General features: G+C 44.6%; 1 protein-coding gene across 1 annotated transcript; it reads right to left on the reverse strand.

The window, feature by feature from the left end:
- Positions 1 to 6121: 6121 nt before the first annotated feature.
- Positions 6122 to 7057, reverse strand: LOC146041901 (olfactory receptor 5V1-like). The gene has a single exon (XM_083161758.1). It carries the CDS (start codon positions 7055 to 7057, stop codon positions 6122 to 6124), a length of 936 nt encoding a protein of 311 aa, XP_083017884.1.
- Positions 7058 to 12913: the final 5856 nt, after the last annotated feature.

Below are 12913 nucleotides of genomic sequence, written 5' to 3' on the forward strand. Positions count from 1 at the left end.
CAAGGCTTTCTCTGCTCAGTTTGTAATTGAGAGAGCTCACCGTATCCCTGGTCGGGCCCCTCCTCCGGGAGGACCACCCCGGACTCTGATCGCGAAGTTCTTAAACTTTAAAGATCGGGACACTGTTTTAAGGCTGGCTAGAGACAAGGCAGAATTTGCCCATAACGGCAGCAGGATTTCTGCCTTCCCGGATTTCCCCTTAGAAGTCCAGAAGGACCGTGCAAAATTTCGGGAAATAAAAATCCGTCTCAGGGAGTTGGAATTGAAATATTCTATGCTCTACCCATCAAAACTGAGAGTGGTGGTGGATGGGGCTACGAAATTTTTTTTCACTCCCGGGGAGGCAGCTAGTTGGCTGGATGCCACTTACCCCGGAAGGAAGCAGGTTTTGGCAAATTAAAAACGTGTTCCGGTACCGATAGAAGCCTTGAGGCTATAGTGGCAGGCTCAGGTCTGGGTACTCGGCTGAAATGTATTGGGCCCCGAGTAAGGGCCGTTTATATTGTGTGATATTTTGCCTCTATTATCGGATGTGGTGAGGGGATCATTTAAGGGGAACAGGTGGGGGAAACTGAGCTATTAATTTTTGTTATGTGTATTTCTTTTTAATGTTTCTGTTTTGGCTCTTTTTCTCCATAAAGATAGAATTTCAGTAGGGCGAGGTGGTGTGCAGGGGGGAGGGGGATGGGGGTAGGCTTCTTTGGTGGTCATTAGTAAATTGCCTCAGGGGTGTTTGTGTTAGTGTAAGGGATTTATATGTGGATGGGTGGAAGGGGTATAGGTATACCATGGGGTTTGGGTATACAGGGTGGGGGAGGAGGGCAGGGGTGTTCGTATATGTGGGTATGTGTGTTTTTTGTGTTTTTTTTGGTGTTGTTGTTTTTACCGTATCACAGCAGCATTAAGACAAGATCCAGTACTAGCCCGTCCCCAAAGGGCCTCGATAACTCACTTAGTCCAAGAAGGCTAGGGTGTTCCAATCGGAATGGTTGGGATAAATGTAAAAAAAATTTTTTGGTTTTTCCCCGCTTCATTTTATAGTATAAATGGTTAGAGTTCTGACTTGGAATGTTAGAGGTTTGAATTGTAAAGTTAAAAGAGCTCTTGTCATGAAGCAATGTAGGAGTTTTGATTCTGATATTATTTGTCTACAAGAGACACACTTAACCAAGGATCGTATGGGCTCTTTAAAACGTCCCTGGATTGGACATAGTTTCCAAGCACCCTTCTCCTCTTCGTCCCGTGGGGTGGCGATTCTTATTAAAAAGTCTGTGGTGTTTGAAGTGGGAACGGTAAAGATTGACCAAGGGGGAAGATATATATTCTTAGAATGCGCTATTGACCATCTGCGGTTTTGTATACTTACAGTGTATATTCCACCTCCATTCTCCTACGATGTGGTAAGAATGGCTGTGGAATTTGCAGCTTCCTTTCCGGATAATATGGTAATTTGTTTGGGGGATTTTTATAAAGTTCTCCACCCGCGCCTCGATAGATGGAATAGGACAGAGAAGGAAATCCGTAGCGAGGGTAATAGGTTTTCTAAACTAATAGATGAGATAGGATGGAAGGACCCCTGGAGGATGAGAAATCCCGAGGTACAGCAGTATTCCTGCTATTCCTCCTCCCACAAAGCATTCTCCAGGATCGATTTGATTCTTGTCTCAGACAAAGCTCTTACCATAATTAAACATGTAGACTATAAAGCCCGAGGGATTTCTGACCATTCCCCGGTATTAATGGAGATGGATCTTGAGACCCCGATAGGGTTTAGATACTGGAAACTACAGGCTTATTGGTTAGCGCAATTGGGAGAACAGGAGGGGATGGAGGTAATGATAGAGGAGTTTTTTGAGGGCAATGTTGGATCCTCCCCCAACATTTTCGTCTGGGATGCATTTAAGGCCTATTTGCGAGGGGTTTTCATTAAAAGGATAGCATATCTAAAGGGTTTGAATCGAAAAAGGGCTAAGGAACTGGAGGCAAGAGCGGTGGATCTGGAGAATGCTTTTCTGTTAGGTAAATCCGATCAAGCCAGGTCCCTGTGGTATTCTGCTCAAAAGGAATGGGTGGAGTATCTGCAGGAGGTGACCTGTCGGAGGTTGGGGGTCGGGTCACATAAGTGGTATGCGAACTCTGATCGAACAGGGAAGTTTCTGGCCCACCTAATGAAGCAGGATAGCCCATCTAATATTATCCCCATGATTAAATTAGAAACAGGCGAGGTGGTGACTAAGACCTCTGAAATTACAGAGCTCTTCTCTACACACTTGGTAGAAGTGTACAAATCCAAATTAGCTCGCAGCGATAAAGAAATTGACGAGTACTTGGCAAAGCTTGATCTCCCAAATTTGTTGCCCTTATCAAGAGAAAAACTCGAGGCCCCTCTGTCAGTAGAAGAAGTGAAAGCGGCAGTTAATTCCTTCCCAGGGGGTAAAGCCCCTGGGTTGGATGGTCTTCCTGGTGAAGTATACCAGAAATACATAAATAAACTAGGCCCGCGTCTGCTGCAGGTATTTCAGCACATGGAGGCCGAGGAGTGTATCCCCCAGTCAATGACTGAGGCCGCAATAATAATGATCCCTAAAAGTGGGAAAAACCCAACCCGTGTCGATTCGTATAGGCCTATATCACTCATAACGGCTGACGCTAAGATCTATGCTAAAATACTGGCATCTAGGCTTCAGACAGTTATTCATCAAGTGGTGCATCCAGACCAAACTGGATTTATGGTCGGGAAGTCCACTATGATTAATCTCAGAAGGGCGTATACCTATCTTCAGGGGGTTGAAATGGGGGGGTCGGACGCCTTGCTCGCGTCTTTTGATGCGAACAAGGCGTTCGACTCGGTCGAATGGCCATTTCTATGGAGGGTGTTACGGGCATTTGGGTTCGGGGAAAGGTATATTAAACGGATATCATTGCTGTATCAAAACCCTAAGGCCAGAGTCACCATAAATGGGTTTACGTCTCCCTCATTCTCTCTCTTCAGGGGCACGCGTCAGGGATGTCCTCTATCCCCTCTGCTGTTCGCGGTGGTGGTGGAGCCGCTCGCGTGTGTCCTGAGGGCGGCCCTGGGGGGAGGGAGTGGGGGAGATGGGCCCAGCAGAAACTTAGTCTCGTTGTACGCTGATGACCTGTTGGTTGGATTGGCAGTACCCGGAGACCTATCAAGGGTGATAAAATCTATTCTGGAGTTTGGGGGATACTCCGGGCTTACAATGAATTGGGGTAAATCCAACTATATTCAGTTAGGAAAAAACGGGGGGATAAGTCCTGCGATTGATTCACGGTTAAAACTGGTGGAAAAATTTAGGTATTTGGGCATTGTGGTGGCCAGGAACCCATTTGATTTTATCACCGATAATCTTATTCCGTTTATAAACGATCTTAAGTCAAAGTGTAGGAGCTGGTCAAGATTCCAGATTACACAACTTGGCCGGGTCAACCTGGTCAAGATGGCAATTCTGCCTAAATTCTTGTATATTGTTCAACACTCCCCTGTCTTCATAAGGGACGAGCACTTTAGGAAGATAAAGAGTATAGTCTCCTCGTTTGTCTGGAGGGATAAATTGCCTAGAGTTAGAATGGATATTGTTTGCCGGGACAGGGAAAAAGGGGGCCTGGCCCTTCCTGACTTTAAATTATATTATATGGCCGCTCAGATGGTGCAAATCTGTGGGTGGGTCAAGCCAGAGGAGGTCTCCGTTGAACTACAAAGTCTGGCACAGTGTGTGGATCCAGACTTCTCACCTCTCCAAAGACTGTTTGTGAGGGGGCTTCGTCGAAATTTCCCTCCACTGATTAGTCAAGCCGTCAGGGTATGGAGATGGGCCTGCAAACTAACGAAAGCAGAGGGTCTGGACCCAGACACTCCTATCCTGTCCCTGCCAGGAATGAGGGAACTTAAAGAACAACAGGCCGGGAAAGTGTGGCAGGGGTATGGTATCATGAATTTGGGACAATGGTGCCAAGACGGGAGGGTGAAATCCTTCTCCCAGTTGCAAGAAGAATACAGTTTGCCCAAGGAAGTATTTTTCAGATATTTACAAGTTAGAAGTGCTTTGACCCAAGGGGGCAAGGCAGAAATCTGGGAGGTGAAGGAGGCCCCTTGTAAGATTTTTATAAAACAACTCGTAAAGGGGAAGCGAATGTCTAAAATGTATCAGTATCTTCATTCTTTTTCTCAAATCGAGGAGCTGGGGGCCCTGCGGGCCAAATGGTCCGAGGACATCCCCCAATTGGATGAAGAAGGGTGGAGATCGGCTCTGGCAAGTCCTCGTCAGTCAACCAATCTAATGCGAACACAACAGGTTCAATTTAATATCCTTCATAGGATCTATATCACCCCGGTCAAAGTTAAAAAATTCTCAGAGTCAGCATCTGATCGATGCCCTAGATGTGGGGAAGGGCCGGCCGCACTCGACCATCTACTTTGGAGCTGTAGGGACATCAGTAGGTTTTGGGGGGAGGTAAGGGAAACCTTAGCCCAGATTGGGGTCCCGAGAGTGGCTCTAACTAAACTAAACTTGCTTCTGGGTATTTGGAAGGAAGTAGCAATAAATGTGGAGCTGAGGCAATTGGCAAGAAGCATTGCGGCCCTAGCCAAGGTGATAATAGCCCGGAGGTGGATGTCCCCTATGGCTCCGACTCACGGTGAATGGGTCAACGTAGTTAACCAGACTAGCGAACATGAAAAATATGTATTCGCATCTAGAGGATCCTATGCAAAGTATCAGGGAATATGGGGCCCTTGGAACAACTCAGGGTATTTTAGGATTTCCAACAGTGAGAGGGCAAATCGATAATTTGGGGGAAATGGGGGAGTTTTTTTTTTTTTTTTTTTTTTATATTTTCTTTCTTTCTTAGGGGTAGTCGGATAAGGGACTACAAGCGACACGTTAGATAGAAATAGTGCATTGCAGGGTAAGACAGCTTGTAGAAGAAATGGGCAAATAAGGTTTAAGGACACCTTTGGAGGCACAGTATAGCGTCACAGATAAGAAGGCACGGGGGAATGTAGTTGTGGAAGAGAATTGAGGATGATTAGTACGATAGGTTGGGGTGGGGGGCTCCCTTTTGGAGCGTTATTAATGGGGATAGGATGGCACAGAGATACGAGTTGCACGTTATTCCATACCAGAAGGAGAGGAATGAAGTATGGTCTTAAATGAGTCACTTTCCACATAGTGAGCCCAGCAGGTTCAAATAGAATGTTTTTCGAGTGAGTGAAGGATTCACGGTCACATGGGAATGTAATGTACAGGTTGATACAAATTATGTGTCGGCCTGTAATTAACACTAATATAGGCGGGTTAGCGCGGGTGGTTTTTTTTTTTTTTTTTCTATTTCTCTTCCCCAAGCGTGTGCCTTGACCATGGAATTATGGAAGTCTGCCCTCTAGCCTGTGGGGAACTTTGATTACGGGGGTCCACAGGGTATAAAGTATGTAATAGGGTGGAAGAGATGTCCTGGGGTAGTATGGCTTTGGGCATCGTGGGTGAGGGGGGGGGATCGGGAATAGGAGGATGCGAGTTGAGAAAGGAGATCGGGATGTAGAAAGGGCGAGGAGAAACAAGAGGAGAGGGTGGTGTGAGGAGGGGATGATACTCCCTTCGAGAAAGGACGAGTGACAGAGAGCGGGGTTTTGTGTTAATACTATGGCTCTGCAAAGGGCGAGTTGGCTGGATCGAGGAAGTCGGTTAGTAAAGAGAGGGTCGGGTAAAAAGTCTTATGTTAAAAAATTTTACTGCTGTGATGTATGTTTGTGATTGTAATGTAATTATGTTTTTTTTATTTCTTGTTAATATGGAAAAAGTAAATAAAAATAAAAACGCAATTTAAAAAAGAAAGAAAAAATAACAAATGTAAAATAAAAACTGAAGTGTTATTGGAAAAAGTTTTGGAAAATAATATTAATTTTTGTATATTGAAGACTAAAAAAAGCTTATAAAGTCCCTCAGCTTGACCAATTATAACTGGAACTGGGTCAGTCACCTATTACATTTCTGAGTACAGATATGTTTATTCCTAAAGACTATACAGCAGTATAAAACTGGTTTGAAAAAAGTTCAGGAAAATACTATAAAGGAAAAAGCTATTTTATATACAATTGTTAATTTCAAAGCTTTTGAAATTGTTTTTTCAAGGCTCCTTTAACTTCTTTGTTCCTTAGGCAGTAGATTATAGGATTTACAAGAGGAGTCAAAATGCTGTACAAGAGAGAAGCCAAGCGCTCAATTTCCAAAGAGTAACCAGCAGGTCCAACATAGTTAAAGTTAGCTGTCCCATAGAAAACGGTCACAACGATGAGGTGGGAGGAACATGTTGAGAATGCTTTCCATCGACCTTTGGAAGACGTGATTTTCTGAATAATGTAGATAATGTGGACATAAGATATGACAATGTAAAGGAATGGAGTAAAACCAAGAAATATACTGACAATGTTCAACAATAACTGAATGGCTGTGGTTGAATTACAAGCCACTTGTATGAGTGGGGGTACGTCGCAGTAGAAATGATTGATGTTCTGTTCCACCTGACAGAACGTGAGATTTTCAGTCATGACTGTATGGATAATGGAGTTTAGGATTCCACACAGCCATGACAATGCAGCAAGACTGGTGCACATTTGGTTGCTCATGACCACTGCATAATGTAGTGGGTTACATATGGCCATGAACCGGTCGTACGCCATGACGGCCAACAGAATGCACTCTGTTCCTCCTAGTGATACAAACATTGATAACTGTGCAATACAATTGTTGTAAGAAATCTTTCTGTTGCCTGTGACGCAGTTATATAACATGACAGGAAGTGTAACGGATGAGTAACAGATGTCCAACAAGGACAGGTTACTCAGAAAATAAAACATGGGAGTGTGAAGCTTTGGTTCTATCCTAATGATGGCAAAAATGGTGCAATTTCCAAACAAGATGATACAGTAAATAATAGAAAACAAAATAGTGATAAAAACCCATTCATCTGAAAAACTGAGCAATAAGAAATTCCTAAGTGTTGTCTGGTTTTCATGTTTTTGTAGTTCAATATGTGGCATCTGAAACATAAGAATAAAAATCAACAAAAATGAATCCCCCGTGGACAGGTAATGTAATAAAAATAACATGGATTGAACTAAACTTTTCTCATCACTTTCATTTCTTTTTCTGACATTGAGGCATATGTATTAACCCTGAGAATTTTCTGGACTATGCCTCAGTGCCCAGACTGACAAGCCTGAAAAATTCTCGGGATTGCCACTCAGCTTCAGCGCTGCCTGGCTCTGGCTACTCGCCGGTGCATGCATCCCCCCCCCCCAATATGGGGCAGATGAATCGGGGAGAGTGATATAGGGGGGGGGGGGAGATAAACTACCAGCCAATCCGCTCCTGACATTTTTCAAATGCATCCTGTAGCATGTCAGTTAGGAGCTGATTGGCTGGCACTTTATCTCTTTCCATGTTGTCACTCCTCAGTGCTTAGAATACATCCCCCATGATAATTTTAATAGCATGATTATTTTGACTGCACATTCATTCAACATTTACATTCACACTGTACAAAATGTCTACTAAATTTAACTTATTATCTTTTTTTTATAAGGGCTTCATAGTATTGTATATCAAGATGGAACAGTAAAATTACTGGAGATCAAGGAGGACAGTTAAAGAAAAATTCACAACTGTACATATACATATAATATATAAGTATCTATAATGACACAATTAAAATCTGCAGAATTCATAATGACATACAGAGAAGCAGAGAGGGCCCTGCTCTCAAGAACTTACATTGAAGAAGGGATGTTGATTGAAACAAAGGAAGAAGAAAACAGTTGAGAAATGGATGGGTGCATTAGGAGGAAGAACCTGAAGGGTGGTAGAATTCAATGAATAGATTAATTCTAAGGCTGGATGCACAGCAGATGGACACATCCACTGATTTATCACTCGATATGCTGGTCAGGATTCCCAGATGGGTGGACATTTAACTTTACCATCCCAGCAAGTGTACGGGAGGATGGCGGACCACCAATATACAGCCAGCTCTACCGACACATCTTTAGATATATTGTCCTTCAGCTGTGCTACACAACCAATATGGTATGTCTGTGAATAATGTACTTCACAGACATATAAGGTATACAAACCTGCAGTCCGTCCCATGACGTTTTGGATGTTGGAACAACCAATGTTGTCTAGTGTGTACGCTCATTGTGGCCACTTTCGAATGGTGGTAATATGAAAGTATTGAGAGTATCTGATGGAGCACAGGTATAAGCATAGGAAAAATACCACTTGGGAGAAGGAGGGTCAAAGAAGAGGAGAGGTAGCATTCATTGGAAGAGCAAATTAAAATTTTAGGGAATGCGTGGGCGTATGAAACTGGACTCATTAACAAGAGTCACTGAGGACTTTTGTTAATGAGAGAGAAAGAGAGAGAGAGAAGAAATGTGGATCTAAGTATGACTGGGAGGCTAGAGTGCAGTGGCATGCGGTGGGGTGAGGCAGGTGAGGCACAGTCTTTCCTGTTATACTAGCGTATATGCCAGAGTTTTGAATTTATAAAGTATGTCAAAGATACAAAGAATATACAAAAAAAATCTTATTTATTATTCGAATAATTGTTATAGTCGAAACTCTAGAGTAAAAAGTCTATGGCAGGTGAGGCACCTGGCTACCTTTTCAGCACATCTCTTATCAAAACTCATCAAATCTCCAGCAGTGTATACTGCTGCATATGTATATAATGCTGGCATGTACCCCATGGCTCATATATTGTGTGCAAATCTGGCTCTGGTACTTGCCAGGGACTCTTGAGCCATTTGCCTCACCGCAAAGGTCCACAAAGAATGGCGACCCTTGAAGGATAAGTGTGGTGGTTGAGGGAGTGGCTGATGTCGGAGCCCTACTTCTACCTCACCGCCGTTTGTACCTAATTTTGGGAGATGATTTGGCTGTGGAAGTCCAGAAAAGGAGGAACTTGTGTTCAGGCAGGTATACAGATGAAGGCCAATGAAACACCACGGTTCTGGAAAAGGAAATAGCACCACCAACGCATTTCACTGGACTACCGCCAGCTTTATCAAGGTTGACTTATCCTTCAAGGGTCGCCATTCTTTGTGGACCTTGCCTTTCATAGGTACCATTGACTGTGAGGACAGTACAGGTCATACTCATTTCAATTGTGGACATTCCCAACCACGTGAGATCTGGATCAACTATTTTATTATTGTTTTTAAGATTATATCTATTTCCTACCATTTATTCATTTGTATTACATTAAATGTGTTCTTTTTTAACATAATTGATTCACCCATCATTAATTTAAAGCGCTGCTTACAACTTTTCTCTTTTCATTTCGATTTTCTTGGGGACCGACCCACCCCATCTAAGCAGCTGCTATAAGGAAGCAAAACAGATTAAAGCTCTCTTCAGTCAGAGGCAAGTCTATCACTGACTTTTGTATTATTCTATATACGTATAAGGCCTTAGGGTTTAAATCATATTCAGTTCTAGCATTAATGTATCACTGTTTCTTTAAGAACAATATACTCCTTAATATGCTTCTAGCAGAACAGATTTTAATTTCAGCATAAGATGGAAAAGTTTGAGGTGGTTGTAAGAGTTGTTACCAAGGTCAGAAAATGAGCCAACAAAGATATTGCACCTGTGACTTGAAGATAGCGTTTTGGAATGTAAAGGAGGGCATCAAATGTTTTGAGAATCAGAAGGAGGAGGCAAAGTTACTGCTTGCTTATTAACATTGATCCAATCATTTGTATGATAAACAAGCTTTTGTTTTGATATCTCATTAAAAAGTATCAATTTATTGCTTAATCTTAAAACTTAAAAATAAATATTTAATGAGCACTGACGTGGATTGCATTCCACATTTTAGGTATAACTGTGGATAATAAACTGCAGATCAGAAAGGTCTGCTGAGATACTCTGTGTGCGTCATCTCCTAATTTCAAGTCTCCAGCCCCAGGGCCGGTGCTAGGGTGTCTGGCGCCCTCCTGGAAACCATAAATTTTGCACCCTTTCACATTGCCCTTGCAACAAGCTGCAGCCCGATTGTGGGAGTGTATGCAACATGCGATCCTATGGAGGATCTCGGGTGCATGTACATGTATGCATACACCATCTCAGTGCTGTGTCCACAAAATGTTGCAGGCACTAAAGGTGCCCATACATGCTGCATGAATCGCATATGTTATGCGCTAGATCGCATTGCATGGCATGCATGCAATGTGTATGCGATGTGATCCGAAAGCAGTACAAAAAGTATGTGCAGCACTCGTGACTGAGGGGGAAAGGAGGGGAGAGAAGGAAGAGATGGAAGAAGAGGGGAGGAGATAGAGGGGGCGGAGTGTTGAGGACTGGCACAGCACACTGAGAAGAGGGAAGGAAGGGGAGGCGGCGCTGCTGCCTGTTCATCATTTGATTGACAGCTGACAGGCGCAGGGAGCAATGGGTAGGGGGCGGATCCGGACATGACATGTCATCCAGGCGTTCACAGACAGCGCTACATTCCTCAGCGCAAGTGTCCGTGAGGAAGAGGGGGCAGGTCGCAGGAGGAGGACAGTGTGTGCGCGGTGCAGGGAGCTGCTCAGCCTCTCCATACTGCCGCCCGCTGTCAGACAGGCGCTGCGGGCAGCGTGCAGGAGGCAGTGACAGTGAGGGCTGGGGCAGCTTTAGCAGAGCAGGGAGGGAGACAGAGCCTTTTCAGCATGGCGCCTCCCTGCTTTGCAGGAGCTGCTGAGTGGGTAGCGCCGGCCCTGTCCAGCCCGCTGTCAATCATACAACCTCTGACTGGACATTGAAGGTAGTTGTCAGACCATGTGTCATTTCACAGGGACCCTAACATCCCCCTTTCCAACAAGCATGTAATCCCCCTGGAAATGAGCATGGAACCCCCTAAGGCAACAAGCATGTAATCCCCCCTGGCAAAATGCATAGAACCCCCTTTCAAAAAGGAGCATGTAATCCCCCCTGGCAATGAGCATGGAACCCCTAGCAACGAGAATCAAAGTAAGTGGAATTTATGTACCTAACAATGCGATTAATCTCAGTTAATTGGAAAAAAAATAATGTGAATAATCGCGATTAAAAAAATTTGCACTACTATTATACATACAATCCATGTACTGTACCAAATTTAATATTTTGGGTCAAAATGAGCTGTAAATCCAAAATAATTATTCACATAATATATTATAAATATATACATACTCACCTCATAAATCCTGTGTAAAAGTGTTAGTGGCATAGAAGCACATACACATACATCTATACTCTACATCTATTGTATTGCTCTGTAATAGATCAGTTTTCTTGTCTATAGTACATACTGTTAATAACACTTTCTTGTTACTATTGCTACATAAGTATTGTTGGATTCTATAACACCAATGTATAGCAGTATTTACACACTCTGCACCTACCTAATGAGGACCGCTGGAAGTTCACAATATTTATACTGAAAATGTGTCTCCTGGGAAACGTTGCTCCCATTTCCAATTAGGTTCTTATTAAACCCACCGCACAAGTGAAAAACAAACCAAGATATGATGCAACACTTAAAGCGCAAAGGGAAATGTTTATAGCATGTGATGTGATTAGCGGCACCTACAGCGCCTGGGAGCCAACCACACAGTCCAGGGGGCTTAACACATATAATCGTCCTTGTTATTTTGTTTCATGCAAGCTCTGTCCCTGCATGCAAATTTGTCTACATTTTATGCAATATTTGTAAATGCAAATGCAGGCACATGCATCACATCCAGGGAAAGCAGCAGCCCCTGGTCTGCAACACACCGTGCATGAAGTGAGGCGCTTGTCACATATAAACATACATATTATGCTGCATGTATTGTATGTGCTGGCTGCAGGGCCGGTGAGAGATGGGGGTCAAAGGGGACACCCATACCAGGCTCACCCGCAGCCAAGACCTTCGCTCCAGTAGCCTAAACCCGGAGGGAGAATAAATTAGTGTGCCGAGCATAGCGAGGCACCGGGCCCGCTGCGTGGCGAGCGCAGCGAGCCCGCAAGGGGGGGCGATCCACGCCCCCCCCTTGTCGGGATTTTGGCTGTCGGGATTCCGGCGTCGGGATTCTGAATGCCGGGATCCCGACCGCCGGGATTCAGTACTGAATCCCCCTGACCATCCCTCCAGCAGCCTAAACCAGGACCTTCCCTCCTGCATCTTACACCCAGACCTTCCTTCCTGCAGCCTAAACTATGACGTTCACTCCCGCAGTCTAAATCATGACCTTCCCTCCTGCAGCCTACTCCCTGGCCTTCCCTCCCACAGTCTACATCCAGACCTTCCTTCCTTCAGCCTAAACCATGAACTTTCCTCCCGCATCCTACACCCAGACCTTCCTTCCTGCAGCCTAATCTAGGACCTTCCCTCCTGCAGCCTACACCCAAACCTTTCCACCTGTGGCCTACACCCTGACCATCCCTCCTGCAGCCTAAACCATGACCTTCCCACCTGTATCCTACATCCAGACCTTCCGTCCTTCAGCCTACACCCTGACCTTCCCTCCCGCAGCCTAAACCCTGACCTTCTCTTCCGCAGCCTAAACCATGACCTTCCCTCCCACATCTTACACCTAGACCTTCCTACCTGCAGCCTAAACTATGACCTTCCCTCCCGCTTCCTACACCCTGACCTTCCCTCCCGCAGCCCAATCCTGCCCTTCCCTCCTGCAGCCTACACCCTGACCTTCCCTCCAGCAACCTTAACCCCATTCTGCTGCAGCATAAACTGCAAAGTTCCCTCCTGCAGCCTTAACCCTAACCTACTGCAGCCTACACCTGACCTTCTCTCCCGCAGTCTACATCCAGACCTTCCTTCCTGTAGCCAAAACCAAGACCTTCCTTTCTGGATTAGAGGAATGGTCAAG

This window comes from Crinia signifera, chromosome 19 (genome assembly GCF_055691185.1).
Source record: "Crinia signifera chromosome 19, ASM5569118v1, whole genome shotgun sequence".
In the NCBI taxonomy this organism is placed as follows: Eukaryota; Metazoa; Chordata; class Amphibia; order Anura; family Myobatrachidae; genus Crinia; species Crinia signifera.

Coding starts and splice junctions, on each gene's coding strand:
- LOC146041901 (XM_083161758.1), bottom strand. CDS start 7,057: ATGCCACATATTGAACTACAAAAACATGAAAACCAGACAACACTTAGG.